This window comes from Podarcis filfolensis (assembly GCF_964270895.1).
Source record: "Podarcis filfolensis genome assembly, chromosome: 2".
NCBI lineage: Eukaryota > Metazoa > Chordata > Lepidosauria > Squamata > Lacertidae > Podarcis > Podarcis filfolensis.
The window spans coordinates 70,855,699-70,876,293 of NC_139605.1; the positions used below are offsets into that span (position 1 = coordinate 70,855,699).

General features: G+C 43.4%; 2 protein-coding genes across 3 annotated transcripts in view; both read right to left on the reverse strand.

The window, feature by feature from the left end:
• PRELID2 (PRELI domain containing 2) overlaps positions 1–6,972 on the reverse strand; it is a 61,785-nt gene extending 54,813 nt beyond the window's left edge. Inside the window, exon 1 of one of the 2 annotated variants that reach the window (XM_083600254.1) lies at positions 6,384–6,966. In XM_083600254.1, the coding sequence (XP_083456380.1) occupies positions 6,384–6,458 (75 nt within the window). In that variant the 5' untranslated portion in view covers positions 6,459–6,966. Of the gene's footprint in view, positions 1–6,383 lie in introns of both variants that reach the window. The other variant, XM_083600253.1, reaches the window with a different exon arrangement.
• A 2,936-nt stretch (positions 6,973–9,908) lies between these two features.
• GRXCR2 (glutaredoxin and cysteine rich domain containing 2) lies at positions 9,909–19,132 on the reverse strand. Its single transcript, XM_083595820.1, has 4 exons — positions 18,082–19,132; positions 16,475–16,708; positions 14,873–15,100; positions 9,909–13,670 (listed from the first exon to the last, which is right to left on the reverse strand). The coding sequence occupies exons 1-4, from the start codon at positions 18,472–18,474 to the stop codon at positions 13,491–13,493; spliced, it is 1,035 nt and encodes a 344-aa protein (XP_083451946.1). The 5' UTR covers positions 18,475–19,132; the 3' UTR covers positions 9,909–13,490.
• Positions 19,133–20,595: the final 1,463 nt, after the last annotated feature.

The window sequence follows — 20,595 nt, forward strand, 5'->3', positions numbered from 1 at the left end:
TCAATATTGTTAGTTACTTTTAAGGGACGCAGGTGGCGCTGTGGGTTAAACCACAGAGCCTAGGACTTGCCAATCAGAAGGTTGGCGGTTTGAATCCCCGTGACGGGGTGAGCTCCCGTTGATCAGTCCCTGCTCCTGCCAACCTAGCAGTTCGAAAGCACGTCAAAGTGCAAGTAGATAAATAGGTACCACTCTGGCGGAAAGGTAAACGGCGTTTCCGTGTGCTGCTCTGGTTCGCCAGAAACAGCTTAGTCATGCTGGCCACATGACCCGGAAGCTGTACGCCGGCTCCCTCAGCCAATAAAGCGAGATGAGCCCCAGAGTCGTCCACGACTGGACCTAACGGTCAGGGGTCCCTTTACCTTACCTTTACCTAGTTACTTTTAAGTTTAAAACTACAGGTCTGTCTCAGTGCAATCTGGTGTTCAAGATCAAGTCAAAATGTTCGGTTATGGAGTGACAGCCTTCCCACACAATCATACCTCTCAGGCTATTTACAGATACATATTGCACACAGAAGTTCAGTTTTTACTGTGGAGTAAATGCTACTTTCCCTTGCATCCACTCCTCAAACACACACATACAGCCTCTGAATCAAATGCCAAGTGAACCTTCCTTTTTGGCCACCTGAAGCATGCTTCAGGTGAACCATAGTCCTTTCTCTATCAACAATCTTGGATAACAGCTTGACACATTTTCTGTTTGGTCCTAATAAAGGTATTATCCAACTATGGATTTCTGGATTTTTATTTTCTTAAGGATCACATGGCTACCCTTGGTTTTTTTTATGTGCTAAGATGATGCCTGTCTAGATTCACCTTCAGAGTTTGTAGTTTTTTAGAAAACGAATAATCCAAACTAATCTTTTGCTGCTGTCAGAGACAGAAAATGCAAAACTACAGAATGGTCACAACACAGCTGCATCCTAGTGAAAATGAGAAGGGATTTTACTAAGTATTTAGGCAGTCAAAAAGGAAAAAGATTTGTTAATATACTGGACTGGAGTAGTAGAGCCAACACCATCTCAGGGTTGCAAGCAACAACCCAAATGAACCAAGGAAATTGGCCATCACTAGAGAAAGAACAATTACCGGTAAATGTATGCCCAACAACAACAACAGATCATGCAGAAATAAATGACCTATCTGGTGTAGGCAACAGCGGCATACTGCATAAAATCAGCTGACATATATAGCATTTACAAATCCTGGACAATTCTGAATCAAGGGTGAAATCACTCTTTAAAAAAAAACAACCAATAACCACCTCATTGATTTTAATTGAGCAGGTTTGCAGCTTACAGTGGAAAGGCATGACCCAAACTAATAGGAATTGTTTGACTCAATACCTCACACAAAGATTTAGATTAAATTATATAAAATACACACATGAAGAATTGCACTGGGCAAAAATTGCACTGTTACTAGATGCAATGATGATCTGTAAAGATGGGGGTCACATTAATTACAAGAGAAATGCACATGCTGAGAAGCAAAACTAGGTAAAAATGAAACTGGTAGCAGAAGAGTTTGCAATAAAGCTTACATTGCTAGATATAAGGTGGAAGAACACCTCAATGGCAGTGGCTCGCTGTTCTCTTACATTCAGCATCAACAGAAAGTAGGAAGAGACAGTATGGTGCAAAAACTACAAGCCTGGCAATGAAGTCATTCCACTGAATGAAAAGTACTGGGTTGCTCAAAAAGTTGTCCTTTTGTACCCCTTGAGCAGAGGAGAGATAGTATTGAGCAGGGTCATCTGACCTTAGTATGCCGATTAAAAACCTGGCAAAGAAATCGCAATTACTTTTAAATTTCAGTTTCATTTCTCAAAAGCCACAGCTAGAGGGCAATAAAGTCACCATATTATGAACATCTATAATTAAACAGTTTCTATACTTCTATTCAGATTAACAATAAAAGAGTAGGAAAATACACATAGAAATTGAACACCAAAGCCAGACATCAAACACAGATGCATGTAACCTCTCTCTTTTTTTCTTAAATGAAAATAGCCCTTTCTAACCAGCTGCTATCAGGTAAGACCAGCATGTAAGGGGGAGCGCTCAAAAGGAAGATGGCAACTCCCTAAGGCTCCTTTTTCATTTTAAAAGATTGGCAGGGGAGAATTAGGCATCTGTGTGTAACCTCAAGCTTGCCCCCAAGAGTCAATCTAGTGTTCTTCTGTGTGCGCTTGAAGCTTCGAGGAGAGGCTGGGATGTCTACCACTTGCAATGGGGTTATGAATAAGTAAAAAAGACACAGAGAAAACTCATGGTGTGTTTTACCTTCCCCAAACCTCAAGGCCAAATGAGATAGTAAGGCCCAGCCTGTGATGTACTTTAGAGAAGAAACAGCAAGAGCTTCTCCTCCCTGGAGGAATTTATGTAAAGGATGTGGAGTCATCTGTCTGGGACACTGCTGTCCCACCGTGCATTTTAGCAGGCCATTGATCAAGTTCTCTTGCAGCTCTGTAATTCTATTATTTATTTAAAAGAAACAAGAGAAATACTTGCTACTCCCTTGAGTCCCAAGGTAGAGGCAGTGCCTTATCTCTTATCTAGGAGGTTTGGGAAAGGTAAAAATAATAAAGGTCTCTCCCTCTGGTTTTTGTCATCTAAAAACCACACACACCATAAAGACTTTGCTTCCCCCTAAAGCTCCACAACAAGCACCAAAGGCTTGGGAATGACAGTCTTATATTACTTGCACTCAAGATAATTCCCCCAGTATGCTGATGACACCCATTTTTCATTTATGTTACATCAGTAATGACTTGTGAACTGATGGAGCTCTAGTGAGGAGTGCATGCATGCCCTAAATTATTTGAATGCATAGCACACATACCATTTTGGCATACCTGAAACATTTTTTTGGTTAGTTTGAACATAGGCATTTTGGCGGCAGTGTTTGAAACTCTTATTGTTCTGGGTGCATTTTGCGACAGAGAATTTCATTGGCGCAAGCGGTTTCTGAGCTCTGGATGCAGTATTGCACCTAAAATTTCAGAGTAAAACTGCAGAGTGGAAGGAAAGGAGGACCTTTCTCTGCCTCCCCACTTCCAGCCACTCTCTGAAGACTAGAGAAGAGACCCTCCAAAGAATATTAGGGGGAGTGGGCAGGGGAAAGACTAGGCCATGTGAAAAATGAACATAGGTGCAGTTCATTCATTTTCAGCTTTCTATTCTTGTTATAAAAAAAGTGAAACTTGTTTGATATCACTTAAAATCATTTAAAGTTTAGAATTTCTTTATTTCCTTCTGAGGAAACTGATTAGTTCAGTGAAATGCGTTTTGTAGCCGCCATCTCGTTAAGTCTTTGTTTCATTTTAGGTTAATTTTTCCTTAATTTTTTTATTTTTGTTATTTAATTCAATTCTATAGTCGATTACTTCTCGTTTCAGGGATTTTCACAGCAATTCTTTTGTTTCGTGTAATTTTTTGGTTCCGTGACTGTCTTTTTTTTTCATAGGTTTAGCTTTCGGCTTTCATACCTGTTTCTAACACTGTTTGGCGGGCAATCCTGTCCTGTGATGCAGCCAGCCAGGAGCGGACGTCAACTCCCAGCTGCCCCTGCACGTTCTGGCTGCCTGGGCATGGCAGCAGCACAAGGGGCTGCAACCACCACCCAGCCAGGACGGGGGTTTGCAGCCACTCTATCCTCAGGACTAGTTGCAGTTAAATAGGGGAATACAGATGTTTCTCGCACATCCTGCAGTCTATTTCAGTCTTAAGATGACAGTGCAAAAAACTATGCTTTTATAGTTACATCTTATCAATATGGTTATACAATGTATCAATAAACAGTAACATAACAGTACAGTATTCATTGTATTATTTACTTATTTATTGCATTTATACACCACCTTAATTGCCAAGGCATCCAAGGCTGTTTACAGTTCAAAACATTAACACACAAATGATACCAAATATTCTCAGGCCAACTTCAGAAGCAGATGGCACTAGCTCCCAGCCTCCGATTCCTATCTTCCGCTTTTCCTTGGGGCACCTAAGTCTTAAGCATCCCCAGGAATAGTTGAGGTAAGGCTGCCCGAAATGTTCACACGAGGCCACTGAGGTTTCCTCTGGGAGCTGAAGGCAATGTGTTCACTGGCCACTGTACTAATGGTAGCACATTATTAAATGGTAGCAAAACAGTTTGACAAAAGCAGCAAATTAAAATACGATCCTGTGCATTCCTTCTTAAAAATAAACTCATTAATTTCAATAGGGCTTGCTTCCAGATGTGAGCTCCAATAATCCCACTTTGGAAATACAAAAAATAGGTCATTTTCAGACCCCACCTCTGGCATTCTTGTTTTTAAGTAACCCAAGATAAGGGTTTCATTTGAGCCAAGGTTTCAAACCGGAACCAGATGTGAATGCCATGGCTAACTATGTAATCCTAACCACATCAGTATTAATTGGTAGTAGTAGTAGTATTGATCGCACATATTCATCACTTGCAACAACAAAAAGTCTCAAAGTGACTTACATCTGTAAAAGCATACATGAAACAAAATATAAAATACATCAAAAAGATAGAAGAATGTTAATTGACTACAATAACATAAAAGGGATAAACCTTACCCCCAAAATATGAACAAGAATACAGGCTTGGGTATCATTGTGCCCTATTACACAACAGCTTCTTCTCCAACCATGTTTGGCCACCTGTGGCAAGTAGATGAAGCTGGACAGGGTCTACACTCCACACAAGATGCATGGATATTATTTGCTCCCCTTTGTGAATAATTTTTTACAGGCTAGCATTCTCTTGGGCCATGGCCTGCTGCCAGATTATAGCCAAAGGCACAAGTGCATTTTATCAGCTCCATATTTTCATTGCTTTATTTATTTAGATATTTGTGGCATTTATATACCGCCTAATTAACCATGTCCCCTGGGCAGTTCGCAAATTAAAAACAATAAAACACAGATGCAATTAACAACTAAATACAATCAATATGAAAGCAGCACCAGTACAAAAGTCTGTGTAAAACCAGCATAAAACCATACAAGTTGCAGTACAGTACTAAGATTTGGGGACCATCATCCATGTTTTTGTAACTCCCACATTTGATTGCTGTTGATACATCACATGTGTGGCTTCCCTTTAAGGGTATTTGGATGAGCATAAAATCATACAGTTGTAGAGCTGCAAGGAACCCCAAGGGCAATCTAGTCCAACCCCCTGCAATGCAAGAATCTCAGCTAAGGCATCAGTGGCAAATGGCTATCCAACCTCTGCTTAAAAACACCCTAGGAAGGAGAGTTCGCCACCTTCCAAGGGAGTACGTTCCACAGTTGGCTCTTACTGCCAAAAAGTTCTTCCTGATATTTAGTTGAAATCTCATGTTTAGTTTGTGGTCCACTAAGACCCCTAGATCCTTTGCACGTGTATTACCAGTAAGCCACGTGTACCCCATCTTACATTTGAGCAGCTGGTTCTTCCTGCCTAAGCGCAGAACCTTACATTTGCTCCTATTGACATTCCTTGTTAGTTTTGGCCCAGTTCTCCAATCTGTGAAGGGCATCTTGAATGCTGATTCTGAATTCATCCTGGCTGCTCCACTAAGGAGATGAAGACAAGCACTTTGGAAACTATACAAGACACCATGGGCGTAGCTGGAGGGAAGGGGCAGCTGCCCCCCCCCATCAATAAAAATACATAAATATACATAGTTAACTGAGGTTCTGCCCCCCCCCCTCGAAAAAACAAAAGGCCTCCCCTCAATAAAAATCCTGAGTACACCCTGCAAGACACAAAAAAACCTTGTCTCAATTCAAAGGAGTGGGCAGGAGCGCCTTGGTATTTTTAAGTAGCACTTTCGTGAGAACTAAGCGAGAAAAGCAGCAGCGCCCACCAGCTATCGCCAGGGCGAAAAACGTGCCGGAGAGAGCGCACGTGCGAAACGCAGCAGTGGGAAGGAGAGATCCAGAGGCGCGTTCACACCCCCATCCGATAAACACGGGGAGCCTCTGCCTCAGCCAGGAGGATGGAAGCTGGGTTAGATAGCACGGCCCCCACCCGCGACACAACACGCACCCCCAAAATACCCCAAAGGCTCGGCCTCACCGCGTGTTACGTGGCCAGCAACAGAAAACTGCAAGGGGACACTGAAGTCGGGGCTCAGCTGACAACCAAAGGAGAAAATCGGAGGCTGGCAAAGACTTCCAATTAGTTTTGCCAGACTGGAGAGGGCGTGCGTGGAGAGTGTTCAATATAAAGATTGGGCTGGGGCGCACCGTTGCCGCCATTTCTCCTCCTTATCCTCTCCCCCCCTCCCCACACACTTGTGAATGAACCCCATTGAGCCCAAGGAAACGGGAACACACAGCTTCGGGGAAGGGGGAGGAAAGAAAAGGAGCTCCTCTTCTTTACCTTGCGGAGATAGCTGGCCACTACCTGCTCGAAGGGGTATCTGTAAACCTTGCGCGCCTCCACGGTCACCCCCATGGCGGGAGCCGAGCAGCTGCTGCCGCCGCCGCCCTTCGTGCGGGCCCCCTCCTGCCAGCTTGCTCCCAAACGCCGGCGGCGCTCGCTGGAGGGCCAGGCCGCTCCCTTCCCCGCGCAGGCTCCGGCAGCCCCCTCCCTCCCCCTCTCTGCACAAACACCCGCTCTCCAGCTACGTCGGTTTGCAACGGGCCGCAGCGTTGCCTTCCGAGTAACACCTCCCTAGGTCACAATGCAAACGCGCGCCGAGACGGGCTGAGCGGCTTAGGCCTCTCTGGAGGTTGCGGGCAGGGGAAAGAAAGTTCGCTACGGTTACGAACTCATTGGACCCTTGCGCTGTTGTTTTGAACCGAACTGTGCTTTTTGTTTTTTGTTCTGGGGACTTCATAACGCGGGAACACAACGACACGTGTTCGGCGCTGGCGTGTGGCCGCTCCCACGTTCCTTTACTTCCTCTACGTTCCTGCCTCGCGGGGGAAGATGCATTCTCTGTAGAACCTTAATGACGTTCGAAGTGGAGAGAGGCCCCCTCCGGAATCCAAATACGCAGCCCAATTCCCCCACGTGTGCCAGAAGCCACGCCCCCTTCCTCTCTCTCTCTCTCTCTCTCTCTCTCTCTCTCTGATTCTTGTTCAGAGGGTCAAAGTTTGCGGAAATGCTTGAGAGAAAATGTAACAATACCCCGGGCTTTCTGAAAACAGAAATATACTCCTAAAAATAGCCATAGTGCCGCATTTTCCACGGGCATGGTGAGAATCACCACGCCAAGAGAGAAACCCAACTGCAATCCTTTGCGTGTCTACTCAGAAGTAGATCCCTGTTGACTTTAGTAGGATTTAACTCTCGGGTAAGAGTGCGTATACCCTGTGCACATTTAACTTGGAAGCACGTCACACAAAGAATAAACTTCCTTAGGACGGGGCTGCCTATGCAGATGCGTTCTGTTGCCCTTAGAGGGTGTACAAGGAAAAGGATTCTGGTGAGGCGACAGTTTTCAGAGAGTTAAGTCTCTTGCACAGAGACTCTTGTGCCACCTTAAAGGGCATTTCTAGGGAGGATTTTATTGTCAAGTCAGTCCTGGTCAGGCCCAGAAGTTTTCTGCAGTATCCACATGACATTGCTTTCATCATAATGCCAGCCCCCTTTTCACATTTAAAATGGATCTGATAAATGAAAAAATAACTCGTTATACAGTCTGCAGCCACTGCTAGTGTGGAACACTCCCCCCCCCCCCATTTTTGTGGGCATGGTGACATTTCAGTGGATGAGCTCTATTTCAGCACTCCAACTTCTTTGTGTTCCCACCCAAACACAGCCTAGCCCATGGGTAGGCAAACTAAGGCCTCAGGGCCGGATCCAGCCCAATTGCCTTCTAAATCCGGCCTGCGGACAGTCTGGGAATCAGCGTGTTTTTACATGAGTAGAATGTGTCCTTTTATTTAAAATGCATCTCTGGGTTATTTGTGGGGCATAGGAATTCGTTCATTCCCCCCCCCCCAAAAAAAATAGTCCGGCCCCCTATAAGGTCTGAGGGACAGTGGACCACCCCTCTGCTGAAAAAGTTTGCTGACCCCTGCCTAGCCATTTTGTTTCCAGTGGCCTCCGATACCAAAGAAAGAAACCTATTTCCACCAATTGCCACATGCCCAGTTTGGAGGAGATATTCTCACAGTAAATGCTGGGGACTATCTGGGAGACCAATCTCAGTACATACATCGGGCTTATAATACAACACCAATAGGAAGATCTTGTACACTCTTGTGCAAAACCTTAGTGTTTTTTAAAAACGGAAATGGATATCCCCCCCCCAAAAAAATAATCTAGAAGTTTAGTTAAAGCACTTAGATCATAATATAGTCATAGCTTCAACTCTCAGCGACATTAGTCCAAATGCTGTCATTTGTAACTAGCCTCAAATTTTTGGACCTCCCTAATGACTAGCTAGTTGTCACACTTTGTTAATTTTATGGAGCCTGCAAAATGCCCCTTGTCATGACTGGAGAGAGAGAGAGAGAGAGAGAGAGAGAGAGAGAGAGAGAGAGAGATAGCTTCTATACTGCAGCAATGTAGGTAGATGAGGAGAGGAGAGGATGCTGCACTTTCTTGGAGAGAAGCCATCCAGTGACAGTGGTGGGAGGCAGCTTTCACATTTGCTGCAGTCAAACCATAAGTGCAGATCTTAGACTTGAATGGCAGCCCTTCGCATACATGGAGAAATTAATGGGACACACTCAGGGACACCATTATGACCAGGGTTTAGTTTGCTTCCTGTCCCTGGGGAACCCCTATCCCCCCACCCTGAATTCTAATTCATTAGTGTGTGATAAAGTGTTACCACTGGCTTTTGACATGAAAGGGGGGGGGGAGAAAGAGAGGTGGCAAGGAGGGCTCACAATGTTCTGCTTTTGATCAACAGTTAGGATGGATATCTTTTCTGACAAATATGATATCAGATCAGAAAAGAGAAAGGCTTCTTTGTGTTGATGAGGAAATGATAGTTTGTCCCAAATTAGACCTAATATAAACGAGATTACCCAGCAAAAGTAAGCTTACTCGTCTCGTTGAGTTTGTTTACATATTTAAGGTACTATGCAAGAGGCTCGTTTATAATTATATTTTGGGAATGATTCATGTACTTAAGTATCTTCATTGCTTTATACTTTCTGGATGTCGCATCTTCATATTATAACGTAGTTGTGTTCTATGTTGTTATAAATCAAGCACTGCTAGGAGTTGTTTCTTGTTGTTTCCCATTGTATTTCTTATCAACAACAAAAAATCAGTGTGGTGCTAGAAAACAGTTTGAGAACCACAGGGTTAAGGCTTGTGGCTGGACCTGCAGAAATGGGTCCATGGCCTGTTGTTATGTCTCTCCAGTGACATGAGTGACAAGTTGACGGGCACAAGCTACCCGCTTCCCAATCCAGGTTGCCCCTGTTGCCGGACAAGATCTTTTCCAGGACCTATGGGAAGTGCTCCTGCCATCTTGTGCCATCTGACATCTCTGGGAAATAATAATAATAATAATAACCCCACAGAAAGAATTTACGCATTTCAGTGTGCTGCAGGTACAGAGCTATGCTATGTCTTTTGATCATGTTGCAATGTGACCAAGAGATGAAAACCAGGAACCATTATTTTTTATATTTATGAGCCTGGTAAAACATTTCCTTTTGTGCAAATGCTAGGCTCAGTATTTCTGTCACAGGTAGCTTGGCTGTGATAGGCAAATACATGTTGAAATATTTTGTTCGTGTTTACTTATATGAATAATAATGGCACTTAGGCAGTACTTGTCTCTGCATCAATGCTGTATTGTTTTATTGGTTTTATGCATTTCTTACTCCACCCTGTGAAAAGTCCCCAGGGTAGTTTACTGGGTCATATGCTTGCCACAGAGAAGCATGAAAGGCTTGATATTACTATAGAACAAAAAAGAGAGCTTTAACAAGGTTCACATGAAACCTTGCAGTTTTATTATTTTTATCCAAGAGAGTAACATTCACCTTGCCAACAAAGGTCCGTATAGTTAAAGCTATGGTTTTCCCAGTAGTGATGTATGGAAGTGAGAGCTGGACCATAAAGAAAGCTGATCGCCGAAGAATTGATGCTTTTGAATTATGGTGCTGGAGGAGACTCTTGAGAGTCCCATGGAAGGGCAGATCCTGAAGCTGAGGCTCCAATACTTTGGCCACCTCATAAGAAGAGAAGACTCCCTGGAAAAGACCCTGATGTTGAGAAAAATTGAGGGCACAAGGAGAAGGGGATGACAGAGGACGAGATGGTTGGACAGTGTTCTCAAAGCTACGAACATGAGTTTGACCAAACTGCGGGAGGCGGTGGAAGACAGGAGTGCCTGGCATGCTCTGGTCCATGGGGTCACGAAGAGTCAGACATGACTCAACGATTAAACAACAAAAACATTCACAAAATCACTAACATGTCAATCATAAACACATTTCTTGGTGGTGTGTCCCATTTATTTCAGTGGGATGTATTTCCAATAAATACATTTGGAAATTTTCAGAAAAGTACAATCTAAGCCATGATTAAGGAATCTAACCAATGGCAATTACATATCTGAGACCTGATTGAAAAACTCCTTAGGCATACATGATGCTGTGTGAAGAGGGTATTCTTTCCTGAGCATGGAGTATTTTCATGTGAGAACTTTACTGTGTATCTCCAAACTATGCGTGCAGAACTATTCCCATTGAATTGAGTGGAAAGCTCTTGTGGATGCCAGTGCTTCTACAAACCTTTTAGATCACAGCCAAAGCCTGACCCAAATTTGTTTCTCTAAGGCAATCCCAGTGATACTCCTAGAATTTACTCACTACTGTATTTAGAACCTCTTAGCCAATGCCTTAGCCTTATTATTTAATAGTCATAATGATGCGGCTGCCTTTTAGAGTGGCGTTCAAAGGGCCAGAATGCTGCCAAATGTGAATTTTGCCTCTGAGGTTCTCAGCAGATGTGACAGCAATGGACCTCTATCTTCAAAAGCAGATCTGCCCCAATGACACCTATAGGTAACAATAGAGGATGGGAGTGTGATTAAAAGCATCAGCAGTGGAACACATGGTGGGACTGAATCACTGCTGTTAGCCCTTCAGTCTGTTCCCCAATATCCTTTGTTCCCCAGCTGACATCCTTTTCAGGAAGTGAGCCTGTGGGTGTTGTGGGGAGTCCCTGGGGATGAGGGTGACTGCAAAGTGGGAAGTAGCTGACTGCAAAGGGTTCTGCACCAGGCAACTGACACTTCAGTGCCTTAGATCAAATACTATATATCCCTCTTGCTCAGAAATGTAATTTGCATTTGAGCTGCTCAGTTGAGCTCCCATGTTTTTCAGAGCATCTATTCAGAGCGGAACTGATGTGAAGTTTTCATTTTATGGCATTTGCATGGCTTGTAAGACGTATAGCCACATTGAAAGGCCTAAAGCTGAGCTGCTGCCATGCCCATTTCAGAATGTGGTAACCTGAAGCTGGTGCAATCCAGTGCAGCACTCAATCTTTTTGGAGTCCTGAAGGCAAATGATTTTTGAGTGGTTTGTTTGTTTGAGTGTTTTGAGTGTCTTGGCCATTGGCTAGGAGTCAATGCTGCACACAGGACTCCTGTTTTGCTTAAGGAAAGGCAAAGTTTCCATACACATAGGGTATACGTAGCTGGCCCCCCCCCCCCATTGTAAACATGTGCTATTCTGGCTTTTCACAAGTCACAGACCGTATTTGACGTAGGCTTCAGTCTCAGAGTCAGCAGTGAAGCGAAACTGACATGGAATGATTCAGAAATGAAATACAAAAGGGGTCATAAGTTCTATGTGGATGGAAGGATAACATCTGAAGCACCCCCCATTTTGTGCACTAGCCATGCTTCCATTAAAATTCAAGGCATTTTTATAACTGAGAAAATTCTTAGCAGCAATTCTTAACTATACATTTGCAAAGACGATCTTCAAAGCAGAATGGGATTCGTACTTGAGAATTTCAACATTAAGAGAATTCAGTCAGGTCTTAGAAATATGATGGCATTAGTGCTACTAATACAGCTGTTTTCAGAGAAATCTTCTAACATACACATCCCAAAGTACACAGTTGACCATAAATTACACTGGCTATCCTTGCAAACTCAGCAGGCAAACAATGTGAGAGATCTCTTGGCTCATCAAGAGCCTTAGATCTCATATGTAAGCAAAGCCAGCCTTGACATTAACAGAGTAACAGTAGAAAGCACTTTCATTTACTTCCTTACTTGTAGTGGTTTTGGCGCTGCAAGTGGTAGCATGCTAAGTATTCAGCACTGCTTCTTCATTTAAACTAATTAGAGTTCATGGTTTAGAAATTACAACTGGGGACACATTTTAAACAACACAAGCTCCATTTGTTAACAAGTGAATCCTGAGAGAGGCAGAACTTCCCCCATTAACATCAGTGGCAGCATCTCTCTGAATAAGGCCATAAAATACACATTCTCTCCCCCCCCCATTGCACTGGTGTTTCCCTCCCTCCTTCTCTGTGGTAGTGTTTAGAACTGGGAGGTGCTGCCTAAATCATACAGGAAAAGAACACAGTGTGCTCTAATAACAATACAATTGAAATGAGCTAGATCTGCAGAAACGGCATGCACCTCAGGAGGGATAAATGTGCAGCTATATGCAAAATGGGGTGTGGACTGAAAAAGCTCACAAATGTTCAAAGTAAAAGGGCAAGTGAAATTATAAATCATATAACATGTTATGATTTATTCCATCAGTTGAGGTGTAGATGCTTCTGCTATTGATTGCATCTAGAAGGATCCTTATTCTAGCAAGCTGCAAAAGGAGTGTTCATTTCTGTCCTACGATACCCATAACCTGAATCCAGGAAATCAGATTACAAATTACGAGGAATACCATTAGCCTAAACATATGCAAAGTTAGGGTAAACATGTGTTCAAGAGTTGTGATATAGTTATCAATAGGTGCAAAACTTCAATATCTTTTGTGGGAAAGGGGATAGGAGGAGGTGAGACTATTTCTATGAAAAATAACCCAATTTATGCAACAAGGAAAAGCTTCTCTCTCATTTAGCTTCCTCATTTGAGTTCTGCTGCTGCTGCTGTTAGCATGGTACTTATTCAATGCTGCTACTTCGGGGACACAAATTAGTTTCTCAATTGGAACAGGAGAGTCAAATAAAAGAACCCAGGACATGATTCAGCCAAACTTAAGCCCTTTAAAAATGATTTCACTTGGAGAGTTAATCTTAAATCTCATCCACTGAAATCAATGAGACTTGGCTGGATCATGGCCCAATTTGTTAACAAGCTGATAGCAAGCCATAGCACTTTTAATGTCATGGAAGGGAATTGCTATTTTTAAATGGGTACAGCCTTATGTAACATACTAACACTGCATACAAACACTTTTATACTTGCAGGTGTAGCCTGAGTGCAAAGAGGTAAATACAATAGACATAAAAACTTGAAGGATTCTTTTTCTACACAAAACAAGCAAACAAGGGAAGTAAAAGGTAGCCGGAGAGTAGATACAGTCATTGAACACAGGTGCGGCAGGGTTGCCGGCCATTTTCATTACAAGCTGGACATCGCAGAGCTCTGTAGGACTCTTTAAATCGGTTCGCCAACATTGAAAACTTGCTTCCGTGGCACACAGAGCAGGGTGCAGAGCCTGATCCCTTACACTGGGAGCAACTGATATCACCGTTTGCTTCCTGAAATACAAAGGGACAGATCAAAATAAGCTTCCTTAACACCAGTTCACAGAATCCTTTACCTAAAGTAAATCCAATTGGCAGGCTAAATCCCTCTAAGATGTGTATGGCTCTTATGGTTTTTGAACATCTCGCTTTTCTGTTTGCTTGATAAATATTAGTGGGAATACTAATATCTATTCCTCCCTGTGATTCTAGTTCCTTGCTAATGTTCCCTTGTTTCTCGTACAGGTTGCGCAAAATAAATGAACACACATTTCCTCAAATTGCACAGGTCTGATTTCGGAATTTAATGACTAGTCGCACATGACTTAACTTAGTCATGATCATTGATTTATATGGGTCTACTGGAAGCAACACATAGCTGAGCACCACCCACAACGTTACGGCTCATTTATGTACCTTGTTTTGGGCCAAAGGCCCCCATCCTGAAATATCCCTTTGGTACCTTCTTGCATGTCCATTCAAGTCCCATAAGTCAGTCCATTGTTTTGAACCTTGATGCCTTGTTTTTAAATATAAATTCTTTAGAAATGTTCACTTTATCAATGAGGCAAAGATTCTTTTTATACAATTTTGAAGCTGCAAAGCAATCTCTTGCCATTGATTTAATTTAAGCACAATGGATTCCCCAACTGGATATCCCATAAGCTTTAAAGCCATGGCATTCTGAATTAGAGGATCAGTTTGTTTACTAATTGTATTCATTAGCATGCTATAAAGTCCCATTGCATTACTTTTCAATTACAGTGATACCTCGGGTTACAAACACCTCGGGTTACAAACACTTTGGGTTACAGACTCCGCTAACCTGGAAGTAGTACCTTGGGTTGAGAACTTTATCTCAGGATAAGAACAGAAATTGTGTGGCAGCAGCAGGAGGCGCCCTTAGCTAAAGTGGTACCTCAGGTTAAGAACGGTTTCAGGTTAAGAATGGACCTCCGGAACGAATTAAGTTCGTAACCAAAGGTACCACTGTATTTGTAACAGAGGGCTACATTCAGCCACTGGACCTGAGGTTCCCCACCTCTGCCGTAAGTCCTGGAACTGACAGGTTTCGTATCACAACATTTGGAGGATGTCATCGTTTCCCTTTTTCTTTTAATTCACAAACATATACTTTTACATCTCTAGAGCAGGGAGACGCCGCTACCTTACGTCTTAATGCCTGCATCTGCTCCCAAATGTACCATGCATGTTACCTGCATATGCTCGTTGTGAACAAGCTCACATTCAGTCTCCTTTATGTTCTCATCACTTGGGTTACTGCAAGTTTCTCCTCTTCCTTCGTGGTATGTGAAGGACCAGTCATCGAGTCCTTCATCCTGTATGATTTTTCTCACCAGCTCCTTCTTAGTCAGTGGTGATCGGATGATTTTCAGATTGCTAGTGTAGATGATAATCTTCCCAATATCTAGAACAGGGGGATTCTGAAATGAAGCAGGGAACATGTAAATTGAAAGTCCAACAGCTCTCTTAGGTCCCCATCTGCTGTACAGTACATATTTGAAGCAATGTCATACCACTTAAAACAGTCCTGTCTTCTCCCCACAGATTCCCAGGAACTGTAGTTTGTTAAGGGTGCTGCGAGTTGTTAGGAGATCCCTACTTCCCTCACAGAGCTATTTCCAGAGTTCCCTGGGATTGATACCTCGAGTTGAATGTGCTTCAGGTTGAGCACGTTCGAGTTGCGCTCCGCAGCAACCTGGAAGTAACAGAGCGCGTTACTTCTGGGTTTTGCCACTCGCACATGCGCAGACGCTCAAAATGATGTCACACGCATGCCCGGAAGTGGCACAATGCGACCCGCGCACGCACAGATGCGCTGTCACGTCTTGCGTTCCGTTTGGGATGTGAATGGGGCTCCGGAACGGATCCTGTTCGCATCCCGAGGTACCGCTGTATACCACACTGGAAATTTTTAACTCTGTGAGGGGAATAGGAGTCTCCTAACATTTCTCAACTTCCCCATCCTTGCCTGGAAACTCCCACAACCAGCAACAGTGACTGGTACTTCCTATAGTGAGTGGCTCCTGGATATGGGAAGCAGAAATGGTGAAGTGGGAATGGTCCAAATAAGTCTGCTTACCCCTTCATGGGCGAGGCGGTCTTGCGGGCTGGGTGACACCTCCTTCCCTGAACACAACGGGAGTCAGTAGTGCCAGAGGACTTTTCCCCAGCTGTCATGTGAGCTCTGGCTCACACCCTCCTGGCGCAGAAGCAGGCTCCATGCCAGCCTGCTGAACTGGCCAATGGCTAGCCGGCTCAGAGGGCTGGATCCACCCCCAGGGGCGAGCCTGATGGAACATTTAGGCTTCCCTCAGGTCCACTCTGGGGGGATTTAAGCCAGCCTGCACCAGCCCTTGATACTCGGCTCACCTCGTCACATCAACACACTCACACACTCCTTCAACAATGCATTTCACAGCTGCTTTGGCCTCGCTGTGGCAATGATGGTTGCCATATTGAGAGCCGGGTAGGAATTTGCCTGTCAGGCGAATTGGCTTTGGCCTGAGGGTTTGGCCTACCTCATAGCAATCATCACAAATTTGGCAGTTTAGGCACTGGGTAACCTTAGTCTTGGATGGAGGGGAGGTTGTACCTTCAACTCCCCCTCCAGAAGGAGGGTATCCCTGAAGGAATTGCTTCTGTCCATATGCCCAGACAGGGGCCTGGGCCTCAGCACTCCTCAAGGCAGTGATCCCTGCCAGGATCCCCCTATTTGACGTAAGTCATATGAATCCCCATTGTCGGGTTGACCCTTGATGTTATTTCCGGCAGGCAGGCCAGAAGTAAATGGTTACCCATTGCCTATGCCAAACCTCTTCATCTGTAGTCAATAAAGTTGTGGCCAGATTCGATCCTATTCTGATGATGTGCTGTCCTTCATTTCTAGCCCGGTTGGTGAGGTGGGGAGATTGCGGGTCCTGGGCCTGCAAGGAGACATTCATTCTTTCATCTTTTACCATTATTTCTATCCTGTCTTGCAGGGTGCAATTCTTCCTAAGGCAACTTAAAAGTAACATTAAAACACAGTTTTAAAAACCACTGTAGACAATATCCACCTATAACTAGAGTCCCACAGGACCATGAATAGTAGATTGCCCTGTGTATCTTGGGATGGGGAGTGCAGCTGGAGCAAGCTCTCAGGTATCTGTATCACCTGTATCCACCTGTCCCTTGGAATTTCTACAATGCTTACATGCTCCATTGGGTCAGTATCATTGGTGTGCTTCAAAGCATTCATTTTTGTAGGTTTTACTTATGGATGCATCTATTTTATTTTATTTTATTTTATTTCATTTCATTTCTTATAAGAACATTTCTAGCCCACCCTTCATTAGATGATTCCAGGGCAGGTGCTAATACAAGAAGAAAAGGAACATTACAATAAAACCAATTCATCATAACTTATTACAGCAGCAAAAACACAGCAGATCCTTAAGAAGCCCAAGGAACCACAACCTGGACTCCTCATTCATAGCAGTGACAAAACTACTAATAACCTCCCAAAGTCCAGGGAAACAGATGAAAAAAGAGTTCGCCTGAAACAGCAACAGCAGGCTGGGGGGGGGGAGATTCCATAGGCCAGGCTGTCACCACAGAAAAAGCCCTGTCCCATACCACCATATAATGTACTGTTCCTGGTGGTGGGACAACGAGAAGGAACTGCCCACCAGATCTAAGAAAACAGGCTGGCTGATACAGGTCAGGGTGAGGTACTTCTTCAGGTATTTGGGTCATGTAAGGTTTTGGTGGTCAACACCATCGTCTTTAATTCTGCAGTGGTTCTGAGTACCTGGTGGCTCAGAGTCAGCGAGAATCAAAAGCCATTTGAAATTTCCAGCATTAGGTCTGTTGCACCTTCATTCCCATGTATATAAATGGACATTGAAACACACCTGTGTTGTAGGAAGGAGAAGGCAAAAAGGTAGTCACGCTGTTTCCTTCATCATTCATGTTTTACAAAATGCTTTCTCTCATTGAAGAAAAAGTGCTGCAGAACCTAAAAGCATTGTCTGTGTCCTATTGGATTTCACTTTTCACAATAAGGAATGAAACTAAATAAAGTGCTTCATAAATCCTGCCATTTTCTTCGGTGATATTGATTTTAAAGCTCTCAGTGGTTTTCTGGCTGATGTTTGTTTGTTTGTTTCCTATGTATTCTGTAGCCTTTCCCAGCTATTTTACGCAGGTTGTACTTCATACTGCACATCCCATTGTTGCTAGGGCTGCTCAACAACTTTAGCAGAAAAGAAAAGAAAAGCTCAACAGCTTTTCTGTCCACATTTTCACTTTTTGAAGTATGGCAACTCTACATTGTTGCTCACCTGGGTCTAAACACCAAGGCATAGGAAGAGTTGCTTGGCCAACATGAGAACTAGGTTCTGCTTCTGACTACTGCATTTGCCATTTTACAATCATTTCCATAATGGGTCATTATTAAACAAACATTACTTACCATATGGCTCTCCTCTGCCTGGTGGTCATTTAAGAGGGAAGGGCTCCCCGTGAGGGTGTATTTGTTCCCTTCTCTGAATACACTGATCCTCTGCGCATTCATTTTAGCTGATGGACAAAACCCGGATCCTGGGGCTTCACCAAGCCCAAAGAAGTCGTCTTTGGGTTCAAAGCTGCAGTGCCGAAAACTATGAGGATATTCCTCCTGTGGGATTTCAAGTTCCTGTCCATCTTCATATACCTGCTTTAAAACTCGACCACTGTAGGCAGAGGAGATTTTGAATCTGACTTTTCGGGATCTTGCATCATGCCTGGGGCTCAGTTTCATCTGAAGCTCATCCATAGATAGGGGTTTTTCACAGTGCTTCCCAGAAATTAGTTCAGCAAGGGATAGCTTTGGACTTACAAAAAAAGGCTGCTTACATTCAGCTAGGCGATGTATAATTCAACAGTTCTAGTTGGCTCTCTCACATTACAGTTTAAGAGGACACCTTGATATGAAACATTGATAGCGCCTCATGAGAAGCAACAATTGCTGCGATGAAATGTAACGGGAAAGTTGCTCAAGTAAAATAGTGAAGGGGTGGGTTTGTAAGACATAAAATTGTGTTGTCTTTGAAGGACAACGTTAAAGTGGATTTATCATCAGAGGCAAAGGCAATAGGCATATAGATGTGTGCACATTTCATAGTGACAGGAATCGTTTCAAATGCGCAGAACCTGCACTGGGTTTTGTCATTATTTGGCAGCTGAGTTGAGGCATTTCGCCTTAATGAATCACAGAAATAAGTGGCAGAGTATCAAGAAGAAAGGTTCACCTCCAGATTAAAGAAAATCTTGATTTTACCGCCAACAGAAAGAGCAATGTTGTGTACATTTAAAACACGACATTTTAAGCATATTTAAAGCACATTGCTTCCCGCAAAGAACTGAGGGAGCTGTAGTTCACCCCTCACAGAAATCCAGTTCCCAGCACCTTTAACAAAGGACTGCAGGTAACTGCATAAATGATACTCAATCGGGAGAGAGGGAGACCTGCCAATGGGACGGCACTTGAAATGTTCTTGGGGCAGACTGAAAGGCTAGCTGAAGACAAACCTATTTCCTTAGGCCTTTTCAGTGAAGCAACGTAACTGAGACTGGATTCCGTTAATCAATTGTTTATCTGCTCTGAAATTCAATATGTATACTTTCAAATGCGAACAAGTTTGTTTAAGGTGCAGAATGACTTTGTTGTTTCTTTTGTTTTATATTGTAATGCACCCTGGGATCAATAAATTGATGAAGGGCAGCCTAGAAATTGAAATAACAAATAAATATATGTATAATGCACCTGCATTATATCAGCTATGCTGGCTTCCAGAGTGCATCCAAGCTGAATTTAAAGTGTTGGTTTTATCCTTTAAAGCCATACATGGTTTCAGTCCAAACTGTCTGATATACATACCATCCTTCTCACATGCTGAGATCTCAGTCTGCCTCCTAGATCTAAGAGGAACATGGCCTTTTCTATGGTGGCCCCACACCTTCAGAACTTCCTCCCTTTGGTGCCTGACCAAATATATATATATATATATATATATATATATATATATATATATGTTGAAAGTTTATGGGGAGGGTAGAGAAGGACAAAAATCTGCACCACAAATTTTACTGTCATGGCCGCCTTTTTTATTAAAAGAAAATCTGAATTAAGAATCGTAAGTTACAGGAGGTGCTAAGAAGTTCCCCACACTCCAAAACTACAACAACCAAATACAATTTCCGATATATGTCCGAAGGCCCTTTCACGGGCTACACAGAAATAAATATAGATTAAGAGTACACATAAGCAAGGAGCCCCAGACAATCCTGGCTCTCTCATTAGTGTAGCTGGATAACACACACATTTTCAAAAACACCAGATTGTGACATTCATACATTGTATTCTCAGGTCCGCCCTTAGATTTCCAAATATTACACCTAAAATTTGATGTGTGAAGAGCCTTTGGTGCTTAGTGGGGTTCAAGGAGAGCCGAGCTTTGACATCAACGCAGCTTGTGCTCCCAGGCTTTAGCAAGTTTGGCAAGTGCCCAGACCTTCCTTCCAACTTTGAAGCCTCAGAGTTGGGCAGGGATGATCCTGACCATTGCATGGCAACAAGTACCACCAAGGGTGGTACTTCCTTAGTGCGCTCTTAATTGTTATTGATTGATTTGGTTGATTTCTGTGCCCCCGTGATAGTTAATGAAAATTTATACCTTGCGTTTGTCAACTAATTGACTGTTTGAAATAAGTATAGGCAGTAGCCATTTTAGGCACACGTGCATCATGCCAAACCCAGAGGTGACCCAAAAACATCACAAAAAGGGATGAGATGGAGCAGGGGTGGAAAAGGGTGTTTGCAGGCTTTCTCCATGGTGTTTCAAATATACACAATTTCACTTACCGGTAAATGTGCAGTGTCTTGGAATGTAACCCC

Bases quoted from the DNA above. Each gene is read 5' to 3' on its own strand.
- GRXCR2 (XM_083595820.1), bottom strand. From the start codon at position 18,474: ATGGATGAGCTTCAGATGAAACTGAGCCCCAGGCATGATGCAAGATCC. The intron at 16,709-18,081 runs GCAAATGCAGTA...AGTGGTTTTTAA, and splicing joins ATGGAAATGATTGTAAAATG to AACTGTGTTTTAATGTTACT. The intron at 15,101-16,474 runs GTAACCATTTAC...GCTTCATTTCAG, and splicing joins AGGTTTGGCATAGGCAATGG to AATCCCCCTGTTCTAGATAT.